Consider the following 15290-nt stretch of genomic DNA (forward strand, 5'->3'; position numbering starts at 1 on the left):
AGTTAGGTATCATAAGAAATGCAGCAGATAAATGGGCCATTGCAAAGGATGTGGTATGTGTTTCTGTCAGGATGTGCCTAGGATTCTCAGGAAATTCAAAGGAAGAATATCTCTCTGTCTTGGGGGATGCACTCAGGGAGAGGACTCTAAAACAGACGTGTAAGCTGAGACCTGCTGGTTGGAAGAGCAAGAGGAGTCACAGCAAAGTAACCTCTGCCCTTCAGAGTATGTTCCCCAAATTATCAGCCGTTAGGAGGGTCAGGAGTGGAGGAAGGGAGTGAGCGGATTTGTAAGACATGCGCCTCGAAAAAACTGGCCGAGTTCAAGTGTTCAAGTGTCAGCGAGAAGTTGGATCTTCTTTTTGAGGATGGTGAGGCATTGAAGGGACAAGAGTCAGGCAGGTGCTTTGGGAAGCTTCCTTTGTCCCACAACAACCTGCCCGAAAAACACTTGTGTAATAAAAGGTAGCACTTCAAGGTCTTTTGCACGCTTTCAGACATCCACGTGGTCTGCAGAAGAGGCCAGCCTGAGGCTGCAACCCACTGTTCAACGTTGGGGCCAGGTCATGCCTTCTCTTCTGTTTGATGGCATGTTTTCTCGCCAGTATTTCCACAAATTGCATGAACTCAGCCTCAGCCACAGCCCTGTGTGTTAGTTTAACCTCCATCCCCTACTAAATCAAAAGCATGGATAAAACTAACTCTGCTGTCTTCTGGAACAGCCTAGAAACTACTGTGTGTCTGAGACAAAGAAGCTGGTAGATTTGTGGGGAAGGTTCTTAGGAAACCGCCAACCCATGTTCTTTCTGTGTCAGAGAGTCGGAGAGGCAGAAAACAAAACTGAGAAGGGTATCTGGGAGGCAGCACTCAGATCTGGGCAGAGATAAGCTTCCTGCGCCTCAGAGACTTCTGCCTCTGAAGTGCTTTGATTGGCAGGAAAACGAGTGGGGAAGAAAAGGCAAAGTAACCAATTTCAGGTTTTTTCTTTTTGTGCGTGTAGTTTCAGTTCAGAGTGAGAACACTGACAGTGAAAGTGCATCCTTTCAAACTGTCGAAGCTTACCAGGGGGAAAGAGAGGGGCCAAGGTGTATGTGACTTGGGAATGGGTCTGAGTGGCTGAAACAGTAGAGATGCTCCCGGAGAGAAGCAGGGCTGCTTGTTGATTGGTTTGAATCCTCCTGGGTGAAATATCAGTGATTTAACTTCAGCTCCGACCTGAGAGAGCCCTGGTGTGGAGGGGGCGTGGGACCAGGGGGCCCTCGGACGAACCAAGCCCCAGCTGCCCCCCAGCTGCCCCCTCAGGGGATGAGCGAGGTGGGGAGATGGCCTCGACCAAGAGGGAGTGAAGCCAGGAGGCCCCGATAAACAGGAAGCCCTCACCCGAGACGCACACCGGGAAGAGGACGCAGAACGTGCCGAGCCCTCCCGTCTCAGGGTTGGTGGTGACCTTCCAGACGAAGGCTGCATGTGGTCGCGCTCACACTTTCAAATTTAATACTGATCAGGGAGAGGGGGCTGTGGATCCAGAAGGATGACCAGCAGGGAAGGCGGGCAGGTTGCTGCGGGGAAGAGCTGTGACTGACTCCAGGACGACCATTTCCACGAACATGTGAGTTTAATGACGGGCATAGTTTAGTAAAAGGGCGTCGCTCAGAGTCCTTTTTCTGTCTTCCTGGGGAGATCCGATAGTTTGGATCTTGAGAATAAGAAAACTGGGCCTTTTTACCAGCTTTGGGCTACCTGGCTTAACCTGGTGATGGTGGTTTTGTTGCTAAGTCATGTCCAGCTCTTTGCGACCCTATGGACTATAGCTCTGTCCAGGGGCATCCTTCAGGCAAGAATGCTGGGATGGGTTGCCATTTCCTTGTCCAGGGGATCTTCCCCACTCAGGGATCAAACCCTGGTGTCCTGCTTTGCAGGCGGATTCTTTATCAACTGAGCCCCCAGGGAAGCCCTCTGGCTTAACTTAGTACCTGCCGTCAAGAAAGCCTGAACAAGGATATCTTAGCCATAAAGGTTTGATCTCCAGGTGTAAATAACCCTAGGCAAGGGCTGGCGAACTTCTGCGAAGGTCTGGAGAGTTAACACTCTGGGCTCTGGAGGCCGCGTGGTGTCCAATGCAGCTCCTCAGATGGCATGAAACAGCCAGACGGGCGTGTCTTGAGTTCCCGCTGAGCTGTCTCCAGAGGTGGGAGAGAGGGCTGGCTTGTTCTGGAGGATCCCAAAGCAAAGTCTCTGCCTTGAACGGAAGTGAGTTTCCGTGGCCCCTCAGAGGCAGCAGAACCTGTCCCAGGGGGAGGTCTGTGACTGGCCACCGGGCCCTGGTGGGAAAGGTTCTTTTAAGGAGACTCGGTGAAGCAGGAGCAGCCCCTAGACCCTGCTGCTCCCCAAGCGGCTGTGATCAGGAGCCTCTTGAGCAGCCAGGACCCCCGGCCACAGGCCCCGTCAGCTCTGCCTCTGAAATCCGGGGAGAGGACAGAGCGCACGCAGTCCTGACCCGCCCGCCCCACTGCTTTGTTCTCAGGGCTTAGCCCAGGCTTTCTGTCTCATGGTCCTCGGCTCCCGGGCATGCAGGTCGTTGTCCAGGCCGGGGAGGAGGAGGTGGGAGCAGGGGCGGGCTCCCGGACGCACCAAGAGTCTTGGCAGGAACCCGGGAGGGCGGACTTGGGGAACCGAGGAGAGAGCAGGATCCTCCCAGTCTCACCGGTACTTGGAAAAGCAGAACGTCTCAGTGTGGCTGAGGAGGTGAGGGGGTGGTCTGTGAGGACGGCCAAGGGGGGACACCCAGCCCAGGACACCTGGCGGGCATCAGCCCTGCGTGATGAAGTCACACTTCTGTGGTTTGCGGAAATGCAGTCAACTGTAGAGAAGTCAAGGAATGTCTTGATTAATGCCATCCTCGAGAATGGGCTCTTTTACACAGACGGCTCTATTAGGAAAAATCCTCAAGCCCAAATCCCTTCATAAATCATGCAAAAAAAGTGGCTGCCTGCACAGCACAAAATAGATCCTGTGCAGTTTCTGTTTGTCTTCAGCGAGATGTTGATCAGTAGGGCTCATCCTTAGCAAAGGTGTCGCTGCTGACCCTTATCTCCAGCCCCGTGTCTTTCTGCACCTTTAATTCTCATCTGTGACCTCTAGGCCCCTTGGTTTAGACGCTTCAGAAAGCAAGTGCGCTCTGCTCTCTTCACCTGTTAGTAAGTTGGCTGCGGATGCCTTGGGAATGAAGGGGTTACTACACGTTGTTGTTTACGCACACCCCTTTCCCGGTCAGCCTCCTGCATTCCCCAGTCCTCACTCCCAGGGCGAGGAGGTTCCCTGAGGGTCTTTCTGATGTGAAGTGTAGATCATTTCCTTGATTCTTCTTGGGTCTGCTCAGGCCCCACTAGGCTTCTCCACCTCCAGCCCCCAAATCTGTCATAGTTCTCAGTGGAATGGCTCCGATCTGTCATGATATCCCAGTGGTGTGGGAGAAGCCAATGCCCAAACTGGAACAGGTTTTTGTTAGGAGTGCGGAGAGGAAGATGGGTGATGCTCAGTTCTCTTTCTAAGAATTTAAAGCAGACCATGTAATTTTGGTGTCTTAAGTGCCTCCAACAGCTTCCACTTGATCCTAGAATTGTATCAGAAGGTCTTCGAGGTCAAACAGCCTCATCCTGTCTTTCTGCACAGTCTAATCTTTTGTCATTTTCTGTCTCCATCTCCCCTCAATGGCTCCAGCTGTAGTGATTTTTTTACATTTCCTCCCAGAGCTGGGATCCTTCATGCCATGGGACACATGTCCCAGGAATCGTGCTTGGCGCTGGAACAGCAGTGGTGAAATAGCTGCCAAGTCTGACCTCCTCTCTGGATGTCATTTAAGACCCTTTGGACCCAGACCCAACTTCATTTGTGTCCCTTCCCACTCCCCTAGACTGTAGTCTCATCATTTCCTGAAAATGCCCCACATTATGCACCTTTATCTCCTCTTTCCATTTCTCTCTGTCTTTTTAATGATATCGTTCCCAGTTTTCTTTGGCTGTGCCTGTGGAATCTTAGTTCCCCGACCAGGGATTGAACCTGGGCCCCATCGGTGAACGCGTCCAGTGCTAGCCACTGGACTACCAGGGAATTCCCCCCTCTTCCCAGTTCTCCACTTGGAAAGTCTCATTCAGTTGGGAAAGCCCAAAAAGAGGAGCCGCTTTCCTATGAAATCTTCCCTAAATCTGATAGAATGAATTTGTTTCTCTTTGGGATGTCGTAAAACTCAAACGACTTGAATAGAAATGATTTAGTTTTGTTATCATAAATTGCTCCTTGTATCTGTCTGGCGTGATGTGTTATGCATTACTGGAAGGCAGAGACCATGCTTGTGTCTCCAGGACCTAATCAGGGTCCCTGAGATAGGGCTCAGTAAAATTTTTGTCAAATTGTTTCATCACATTACTTACAAAACAAAGACGACAGTTGCCTCGTCTGACTATGTCACAGAGCAGTTATAGGCACAGATGACAGAGGGGAAAGGTTTTGGAAAACAGAGTGCTTTGTAGACATAAGGAAGCACTGTGCAGTATTATATGGACACGTTAGAGTTTTGTTCTGATGATCGTTATAATTTTTTTTATAATTTTGTTTCTTATGTTTGGCTGTGCTGGGTCTTCACTGCTGTGCTTGGGATTCCCCCAGCTGCGGCGGGCAGGGGCGCCTCTCTGGTTGTGGCGGGCAGGGGCGCCTCTCTCGGCCGTGTGCGGGCTGCTCACCGCGGTGCCTCCTCCGGTTGCGGATCACAGGCTCTGGGCGCTCGGGCTTCAGTAGCTGGGCCCCTGGCTCCAGAGTTTAGGCTCAGTGGTGGTGGTGCATGGGCCTACTTGCCCTGCCACGTGTGGGATCTTCCCAGACCAGGGATTGAACCTGTGTCTCCTGCATTGGCAGACTCTTTACCCCTGAGCCACCAGGGAAACCCTATCATTACATTTCTGATGTCACACTTGAAGTTCCCACATTAGATACTGATGTGAAGGAGAACTTTGGATGGAATCACGTAGGCTCAGAGTCAGCATCAGGCAAAGGCGCCTTTAATGGTTTCGGCTCCCCATTTTCTCCATTTTTTACCCACCTTTTATTTCAACCCTTTCATCAGGGGTCAGGTGGATTCTTCTTTATTGTCTCTTGTTACAAAGGCAATAGTATATTTTCCTGCTGACATGGTAGTATGTTCCCAGCAAGTTCTTAGGAAACTGATGATTGCTGTTTTACAAGAGAAGGAAGAGATCAATGATGCACCTACTCAGATCATGCAAGACGGAAGCATCAGGAGAAATTGGGTGAAGGGTACACAGACACTCTGTACTTTTTCTGCAAATTCCCGTGACTTTACAGTTATTTCCAAATAAAAAGTTAAGTTTAATAAAAAATCAGCAACGGTGGATTTACATATGATCGGAGCCATGATACTCTGGTATCTGAAGGGCCTTCCGCAGTCCATTAATTTACCCTCAGAGCACATGCCTGAGGTCAGCAAAGAGGCAGAGGTGACAGGCTGGCCGTGACCGCGGGCCGCTCACTCGGGTGGAGTTAAGGCCCCTCCCCGCTCCCGGCAGACTCTGCTCCCCGCTCCTGTTCTCTGTAGACTCCCCGGCCCTGCTTCCAGGGGGAACACCAGCCCCTCTTCTCCATCCACTGCCCCCCTGTGTCTTCCTTCATACACTCACCACCTCCCTACACCCCGTACTTCCTTATTTTATTTTCTGTCTCCTCCCACTAGAGGTTAAGGTCGATGCTGGCAAGGAATTTTTTTTTTTTTTGATTTATTGCTCCATCCTCATCACCTAGAGCAGAGCTGGGCACCGAGCATGCACTCAGACCACGTTTGTTTGATGAATGAATTTTTTTGTAGAAAATGAAAGCTTGAAAATAAGCCATTTCCCCGAGAGAGAGAAGTAATTTCAAATCTACCCATCCTTGCGCGCGAGCGAGGCTGACTTTGAAGCTCAGACCTTTTTTCCTGTGTTCACACTTCAGATAAAGAAGACGCTGCTGATAGAATCTGAGAGGAAGGAAGCAGTGCCTGGTGCCAGGGCTCTGCAGGTGACATTATAAATTGTCCTTCTAGAGACCGGCCTCCCAGACGGCTTCCAGAGATGGATCACCTCACCTTCCTCTTGGCAATTCTTTATGTGTACACAGGTAACGATAATGTCTTCATTTAAAGAATTTACTCCTTTTTCAAGTCTTTTTTTTTTTTTTTCTTTTTCAAGTCTTATACTGTGACACGTTCAGAATTTATGACTTTCTGGGTTGGTCTAGATAACTTCTCACATGTTCAGAAAAACTACAGTTTGCGAATGCCAATAATCTGCAGTGGAAGCCTTTTTAGGCTAAGGTAGAAACTGCCAGCCTTTACTCCAATTTATTTATTAATATTTATAATACTATCTTCCTGGTCTACAATAAGCTTCTGATATCTCTCTGGTGTTTCAGTCTAATTGAACTCACGTGATGACGTGTCTTTCAGCCCCATGTGAAGAGATTTCTTGGGACACGACTGTTAAGCTTGCTAAGAATATGAGCCTAGAATGTGTGTATCCTTTAGCGGACAGTGTAACCCAGATTGAGTGGTTCAAGATTAAGACGGAGAGAGAGTCCGTGGCCATTTTCAACCCCATGTTCCGTGGGATCATAAGAAAGGCCTACACTGATAGGGTCTACTTCTCAAATCACACCGCGGCCTCTAATGACATGACCCTGACCTTCTACAATGCCTCTGAGGCGGACGTGGGCTTCTACTCCTGCTTCCTGCATACTTTCCCGTTCGGAGCCTGGGAGAAGGTGATACGAGTGGTCCCATCAGGTAAGTGATGTTTTCATTTACCTTTCACCCACCTCCGGTATTTGGTTCTATGAAGACCATGTAGAAACTGTGAAATGCCTTATCCTATTTTTGTGTCATTTCCCAGTTGCATTTCTAGATTCTATATTGTTGTTTCAAAGAAATAATACTGTGAATCAATTCCATTTTTCTTCATGAGCTATCATCTCATGAATTCAAATGTCATGGGAGAAAGCACAGGCTTTACCTTGTCTTGATGAGAACTTGAACCTCAATGAAGCTGGTGTGGACAGTGTTTGGGTTCTGGGGCCAGTGACCCGCTGTGTGGTGGCCCCATTTCCATTTGCGAGACTCCAAGTGCTTCAGCCCTGCGCATTCAGTCCTTTCTGTGACAGCAAATCTGGGTTTATTAGTGAGTCCTAAGCAGGGTTCAAGCCCTGGCTCCCGTTTTCTCTTCACCCAAGTTTCACTGGAGTAGTTGCTTTAGAAGTTGCAAGCTTCATTTCAGGAAGAATCGAATGAGCTCTTTAAGTGTTTCCTGCCAGTGACTGTGGTTCAGTGCTTAGTGAGGGAGTGAGTCCTGCGAGCAATACCCACATGGATGGGGTGTTTTATTTGGAAGAACTCGGTTTTAAAGCCTTGACTTCCTTTATAACCTTAAATTAGCTGCCCAGTCTCCCTGAATCTCAGGTTCCTAAGCAGCAAATTGAGTCAATAAGAGAATAAAGTCAGTAAGTCAATAAAGAGAATAGCTGCATTCTCTTTGTTGAATGGCTTAGGGATCAGATCTGTAAAGAACCCGGTCCTCGATAGCTGGGGAATTATTATTATTGGTAGGTATTATTATTGCTTGTGCTTTTACTTTATTTTTTAAAAATTTAAAAAGTTTTTCTTCTGTTATTTTTGGCTGTGCTGATCTTCATGGCCGCGTGGGCTTTCTCTAGCTGTGGCAAGCCGGGGGTACTCTTGTTGCGGGGTGCCGGGTCCTCCTTGCGGTGGTTTCTCTTGTTGTGGCTCGTGGACCCTGGCGCGCTGGCTCAGTCATTGCGATGCACAGGCCTGGTTGTCCTGTGGCATGCAGGTTCTTCCCAGACCAGGGCTCAAATCTGTGTCCCCTGCATCGGCAGGGGGATTCTTTACCACTGGACCACCAGGGTAGGCCTGTGCTTTTGATGCAAAGTGACTAACGATGACATTTTTAGATAGACTCGGGAAGGGAAAAATTCGGGACTGTGTGTTTCCTGTCTCAAGTTATATCCCAAACAGACCTCCAGCAGAGCACATCCTATGCCACCTGACACAGTGCTCTCCTTTTAAGGAGTCCGTGTTATAAAGGAACAGCTTACAGTGGTATATAGGAGCCGAATGGCCCGGAGGTGAGACACACTTCCATGTGTTAGTTTTACCTTTCTCTCTAGATGTAGCTAAGCTCAAGAACAACTCTGTGGGTAGGAATGAGCCTTACAGAGTGTCAATCTGCAAAATCTCTCCTTAAATACCCACTCGTTAAAGACCCCATTCGTCACCCAAGCTCTCATTTGCTGGTGAAAGCTGTTAAAAGCTGTTTGCACGTCTTCAGGGCCTCGTCCACTCTAATGAGCCATGCAGGTGGAGCAGGGGATGGCAAGGGTCTTACGGGTGAGCTCTTGGACACACGGCCTGAACCACCTGGGCCAGAAACCGACATGCTTCCCCACCCTGCCTCGGGTGGCGAGATTTTGTAGTTTGGGTTCCGAGTCAGGTATTCTGATCTCTGTCAAAGAACAGTCAGCTGAAAACAGGTGCACCTGAAACTGACCCAACACTGTAAGCCACCTGTCCTCCAGTGAAATGAAAACATGACAATACTGTGTTATGAAGCAGCAGCAAGGTAATTTATTGTTCTTGGGTGTATTTGAGATCTGTGCAGACTTTTCTGCTTCTTTCAAGGTCTTGATTCAATAAGATTTATTAGCACTGTCTTCCTCATATGAAAAAGAAAAAATGCTTTGTATAAAAGTTTGTATTTTTCTGTCTTTAGAACTGACATGTATATACTCAATTGTCTTAAAATAACCACTGTGAGTGAGAAAGGCTTTTCTTTAAAAGAAGAAAACAGGTAGATCAGTGGTTACTAGGGCGGGGAGGTGGGAAGTTGGGGAGATATATGTTGGTCAGAGTTCAAAGGTGAAGTCACGTAGATGGAATCAGTCTAGAGACCCAATGTCCAGTGTAAAGACCATAGTTAATACCGTCATCTTGAACACTGGAGGTTTGCTAAGAGAGTAGATTTTGGGTGCTCGTCTCAAAAACAACAGCAAAATGTAACTGTGTGGGGAGAAGATGTGTAAATTAGCTTGACTATAGCAATTATTCTATATATCATTTTGTGGTATAGGCCCCAAATACATACAATTTTCATTCGGAACAAAAACATGTAGCTTGACCTCTTCTGAAGGTTTACAGATACAGGGTAGCACTAAATTATTGAGAACTAAATTATGGTTGCCACCCCAAGGTAGGATTTTTAGCATCATGTATGAATGATTTCAGCAATATTTTCCTGTTTAGCTCATCCAGATTTACTTCTCCCTGTTGTTATTTTGAGGAAAAGGGAGATCTCTGCTGTATGGGACTTTTTCAGAAACTGTGGTGAGATTATCAGTCAGTCACCAGTCAGAGAAAGGCCAACTGTCCTTGTTGCCGGAATTCTGATGATGGTATCCTTAAACATATTTTGCCATTGTTTTTGATCATTTATATTTTTAAAGGATAGATTGCATTAGTCAGCCAGTGAGAGTATTTCATTCACTTTTGAGATTTGGAGGGTTTCATTTTTCCTTTTAAGCTAAGAATGATAGTGAATTTATGAAATATAGTAGCTATATTTCAAAATTAATCTTAAATATACTTAAACTCTTCCATGCGTGCTTTATTTTTTAGGACTTACTTATTTGCCTTGCGTGGGCTTTCTCTTGTTGCCGCGGGCAGGGGCTACTCTCTAGTTGCGGTGCGCGGCTTCTCATCACAGTGGCTCTCTTGTTGCAGAGCGCTGGTGCCAGGCATGCAGGCTTCAGTTGTTGCTCCGAGGCGCGTGGAATCTTCCCTCACCAGGGATCGAACCTGTGTCCCCTGCCTTGGCAGGGGGACTCTTAACCAGGGGACCACCAAGGAAGTCGCATGTGTGCTTTAGTAACAACATGTCAGGGTCTACAAACACCACCTGCTTGCATAACACAGAGGGGTAGTCGATCTATTTAACAGTGAAAGATTGGACTCGGAATCAAAGATCTTCATCTGTACAACAGATTGTAAGATCTTCAAAAAAGATGAAAGAATTGAGCCACGTGCGCTCTAAATATACAGATTTCTTCTCTTTACGGAAAGTTGACAGTGTGTGAGGAGCTCAGTCAACGTTACCGAGGTTGTCTCGTTTAACACCCCCTCCTTTCCACTTGGAGGTAGACGTAACTTTGATTTGCGGGTGAGGACACCGAAGGGAAGTGAGGTCTAGTACTCTGCCCAAGTTCTCAGGCTTTGTGTCTGCTGGATCGAGCTGCAAGTAGAGGACAGGAAGTGCCGGCTCAGGGGACACGCGAGCAGGCAGGGGCTGAGGGGACACCTGTCATCGCTGGTCCCTGCGGTCCTTCTCCTCCTCGAGTTTTCAGTGCAGAGTTGAAGAGCACGTTGAACATCTCATTCTGGGTAAATGATATTGTTAGTGCAAAATTACGTGAACACGTGCGTTCCCTTCAGAGCAGGCATTTCTTAATCAGTAACTGATTTAGAGCATTTAATGGCAAGAATGGCTACACTTATTTCAGTGCCTCATGGAAAAATACACTGAGGCATCTCGAGAGGGGACAGTTCAAAGGCAACTGTTTCACGGAAGAGTTTGTGGAGGAAGTGGGGTCGTGGAGAAAATGACTGTGTAACCCACGTGTCTCTGGCCTCACTAGTCAGGGTGAATGTAGTTACATTGATGGAAATGTCCCCCCAAATGTGTGATGTACCCCAAATACTCCACCAGCTAACTCTGACCAGGTTAGCTAACTCTGACTCATGCCAGGTGTGCATGAGGTAGATACTTATCCTCTGGTTTAATGCTCATGAAACAAGGTGGGGGGCGGAGTTCCCGACGTGTGTGTGCTCAGTCGCTCAGTCACGTCTGACTCTTGCCGGCCCCATGGACTGTAGCCCACCAGGCTCCTCGGTCCATGGGATTTCCCAGGTAAGAGTACTGGAGTGGGTTGTCATTTCCTCCTCCAGGGGATCTTCCTGACCCAGGGATTGAACCACATCTCCTGCATGGGGAGGTAGGTTCTTTACCACTCTGCCACCTGAGAAATCCAAGTACAGCTGAGGAAACCAAAGGGTCATTAGCCAATTCAAGGTTGCCGAGTTGCAACACCAGGGTGAGACCAGGTGGTATTTTCAAAGAGGCAGGAATGAGAGGAAAGAGAGCTGGACGCCAGCAGAGTGGGTGTGAACAAGGAGGCTTGGGAGGAGCAGGTCCAGCTGGACCCGGAGAACTTGGGAGGATCTTTTTAAAAACTGAGAAATGATTGCTGTACAGTATGATATAAGCTGGGCTTCCATGGTGGCTCAGATGGTAAAGAATCTGCCTGCAACCCTGGAGACCCGGGTTCAACCCCTGAGTCGGGAAGATGCCCTGGAGATGGGAATGGCAACCCACTCCAGTATTTTTGCCTGAAGAATTCCATGGACAGAGGAGCCTGCTGGGTCCATGGGGTCGCACAGAGTTGGACACAACTGAGGGACTAACACACACACACACATATGATATAAATTACAAGTGTACAATGTAGTGATTTGCAGTTTTTAAAAGTTATACCTCATTTATGGTCATTAAAAAATATTGGCAATATTCCCCTGGTGACTCAGATGGTAAAGAATCTGCCTGCAATCCAGGAGACCCAATTTGATCTCTGGGTCAGGAAGACCCTCTAGAGAAGGGAATGTCCACCCGCTCCAGTATTCTTGCCTGGAAGATTCCATGGACAGAGGAGCCTGGCGGGCTACAGTCCATGGGGTAGCAGAGTTGAACATGACTGAGCAACTAACCCTGGGTTGTACAATATATCCTTTAGCTTATTTAATACATAATACATTTTTACAAGGAATTTTTTAGCATAGCCTGGGGGAGGGAAAGAGAGAAAATGGAGGGAAAAAAGCAGGGGTGCTGATGGCCAGGAGAAGGGCGTGGGGAAGTCTGACTCAGGCAGACAGAGACTGGATGGTGTGACTGGACGGCAGAGCTCCAGGCCTCACCTGAGCTTCATTCAGGGCCCCTCACCACCTGAGAGGCAGCCTCGAGGTCATAGAAGGAACTGTGACGGTGGGACCCTCGCGCTGCGCTCACAGGTAAGGTTTTATACAGTAGATTCTATGTTTAAAAAAGAAACTGAAGCCCATGGAGCAGTAGAAAGTCAGAGAAGAGCCTGGAAGGATTGGGCAGCCCAATGTCACTGTGCCTAACAGAGTTTGAACTTGACTCTGCCGTGTAGACCGTGGGAAGTCTCTGAATGTTTTCAGAGGGAGACACATAATAACCCATTTTCCTCACCACCTAGGTTAAACTCATTGCAGCCTTATAGAAGGGGAAGAGTTGAAGGGTGGGTGAACAAATATTAATAGTATTTTATGAGTTGGAATGCTTATCCACCGGTGGCAGAAGTGCAAGTTGGTGGATCTGTTGTATTAATGGTGATGGTAATACTCAGGGCTGTTCAGAGAAGCAGAGTCAATTGTGTCTGTGTATAGAAAAATTAATCGTGAGGAATTGGCTCATGTGATTTTGGATAGTGCAGGGTGGGCCAGGAGGACCCGCTGATGGGCAGATGGCATCGGAAAGCAGCCTGCTGAAGGCGGGAGGGGGGCGGTCTTTTTCTCGTATTCAGACCTTCAAGTGATTGGTTGAGGCCCACACACATTAGGGAGACCAGTCTCCTTGCTCAGCAGTCACCGATTTAAATGTGTGAACTTAACCAAAACCGACTCATTGGAAAAGACCCTGATGCCGGGAAAGATTGAGGGGCAAAGCAGAAGAGGGCCGCAACAGAGGATGATGGTTGGATGACATCACTGATTCAATGGACATAAACTTGGGCAAAGTCCGGGAGATGGTGAGGGACAGGAAGGCCTGGGGTGCTGCCGTCCATGGGGTCACAACGAGCTGGACACGACTTGGCAACTGAACAACAACTTAACCAAAACCACTCTCCAGATTAATACCCTAAATTAGCCATCACATCTATTTTGGAAAATGATACTGCTTTAGTTAAAGAACCCGATTCCTAAGACCTAATCACTCCACCCCATTGTCCCTTCTGGGGATTGTCCACGTGAAGGAGAGATGCCTGAGAAGGTTTAGGCAGCAGGTTGCTGTGACCTCCTATAAATCAATGACTGATCACGGCGCTCCCTGACCAGGATGGATTTGGGGAACATCATGTGAAGGAAAAAAGCAAGGGTTTCTGGAGAACACATAGGGTGCAATTCCTTTCCTTTATGGTTTAGAAAGATGCAGAACTAAGCAATATGTTCCTTGGAGATGCACACGTGTTGAAACTCTGAGGAAAGCAGGTTCCGAAGCTCAGGCTGGAAGGAGATGGAGTCGGAGAGACACGAGGGTCTTCAGAGTTCCTACTCAGGTGTCTTTCTTATCCAGGAGCTTTGTTTCCCATCTGTCTTAAAAATGTTTTATGAAATTCCTCTCAAATCTATTGAATTTCTAATAATAAAAAAAAAAAAGAAGAATGCACTTGCGATTTTGAGCAGTTCACAGATAATTATCTAAATTAAGGGTGAGATCTTCATTCTGATTTGGCCTGGAGGTCCAGAAGAGGGAAACAGTCCAAATTTTTATGATCCAAGGGTTGAAAAATGACGGTTTCATTTAAAAAAATGGGAACTTAGGAGACTGGCTTGTTTTGGAAGAGAGGAAGTAAGTGCAAATGCTTTCAAATACACTGAGTTGAAAGGTAGCCTTTGACCAGCTAATGGATTGAGACTGGAACAGGAAACCAAAAGAAAGTTGATTGAAGACATTTGGATGATCACCCAGCACATGTGAAGATGATGGTTAACCAGTGAAGTTCTTGTGGGTGGGAGGAAGCTGAGACCATTGCACCAGAGGATGGTCACACTGAGGCTGGTGGGGAGCATTCGTGTTAAACACTGGGGAGGGCATGGAGGTGGGGAGGGGGGAGTGGGGGAGACTCGAGGGCAGGACGGGGGGCTCTTGGTGTGGAAGCTGACCTGTTCACAGGTGAGGTGCTCTGTGTCGCTGTCTCACGTAGGTTTCTCACTCTGTTTTCTTCCACACTCCAGCCCCACCTCCTCCCATCTCACCTCGGACAGTGAGGATGTTCCCCACTGTTTCCTTTTTGGATTTGTCCTTTCCTGGATGGGGTGAGGCTCCCTGTAGGTCGTCCACGCTTGGCCTTAGATGGGTCTTATCGCTACTCCCATCAATGTAAATGTTTGCTCTTGTCTTGCCAGTTTCTAGAGTTGGGGTATCTCAGGATTTAAATTTTACTTAAAGCTGTAAATGGGCAAGTGGCCCAGATCTGGGAGGTAGACCTGGCTGTGCTGATCTGTGGGACCGACGTCACTCATCCACTAATTCACTCATCACGGCTTACTGAGAGCCTGCTCTATTCAAGATAATGTCTGTGCTTGGGAAACCAGAGAGACATGATCTTAGCTCTAAACCGTACACAGAGTATTAGGGGAAATAGCAGTTGTATATCACAAATTATAATTTAAAGCCAAGAGTAAGTGCTATTTACTTTCAACTTGGAAATTTGGGATAGATTTCCTGGAAACAGGGAATTTGAACTTTACCCTGATGGAGGTAAATCTGAATATTTGGATATGGAGATGGGGGGAGTAGCATTCAGGAGAATCGCTTCAAATATTATCTAAAAAATAGATAACTTTGGCTCTGCTTTAACCAACTTTGTAAGACAGCACCTAGGCATGGGCTTTCCTGGTGGCTCAGACAGTGAAGTATCTGCTTGCAATGTGGGAGACCCGGGTTCGATCCCTGGGTCGGGAGTATGCAGTTTATCCTGGTTTACAATTCATGGCTTGGTTTATTTCAACGTGTTGTTGACTTAACGCTTCAAGAGGCATAGGAAGCCAGATGTATTTGGAAATTATCCTTTACAATCTATCTCAAGATATTTACATACTCTCATTTCAGCTGGTGTGTTATCTATCCCAAATTCAGAAGAAAGGGAGAAAACAGAGAAACTGACACTACCTTATATATTAGTGACAAGAGATGGAGGAGGAGACTTAGTCTAAAAGGCTTCTTTGTCTGTCAGTGGTAATTCCGGACGGGCCTAAGAAGCCCCGGGAAGGGATCTTTCCTACTCTCCCGTTACAGGTGCCCCAGGACACACCAGCATGTCTCATCCCTGCGTTCTTTCAGCTATGCCCATCAGATGCATCGCTCTTGCTTTGAAGTTGGTGGT

General features: G+C 47.6%; 1 protein-coding gene across 4 annotated transcripts in view; it reads left to right on the top strand.

Annotated features, from left to right (window-relative positions):
* The first annotated feature begins 1037 nt into the window (after nucleotides 1–1037).
* Nucleotides 1038–15290, top strand: part of CD226 (CD226 molecule) — a 102052-nt gene continuing 87799 nt past the window's right edge. For all 4 annotated transcript variants that reach the window (XR_006265001.1, XR_006265002.1, XM_043444410.1 and 1 more), the window contains exons 1-3: nucleotides 1038–1608; nucleotides 6000–6164; nucleotides 6493–6828. Coding sequence is in view for 2 of the 4 variants with exons in the window: in XM_043444410.1 (XP_043300345.1) it covers nucleotides 6119–6164; nucleotides 6493–6828 (382 nt within the window). In the remaining 2 variants the exon portion in view is untranslated. The remainder of the gene's footprint in view (nucleotides 1609–5999; nucleotides 6165–6492; nucleotides 6829–15290) is intronic.

The sequence above is a fragment of the Cervus canadensis genome, chromosome 23, assembly GCF_019320065.1.
Source record: "Cervus canadensis isolate Bull #8, Minnesota chromosome 23, ASM1932006v1, whole genome shotgun sequence".
In the NCBI taxonomy this organism is placed as follows: domain Eukaryota; kingdom Metazoa; phylum Chordata; class Mammalia; order Artiodactyla; family Cervidae; genus Cervus; species Cervus canadensis.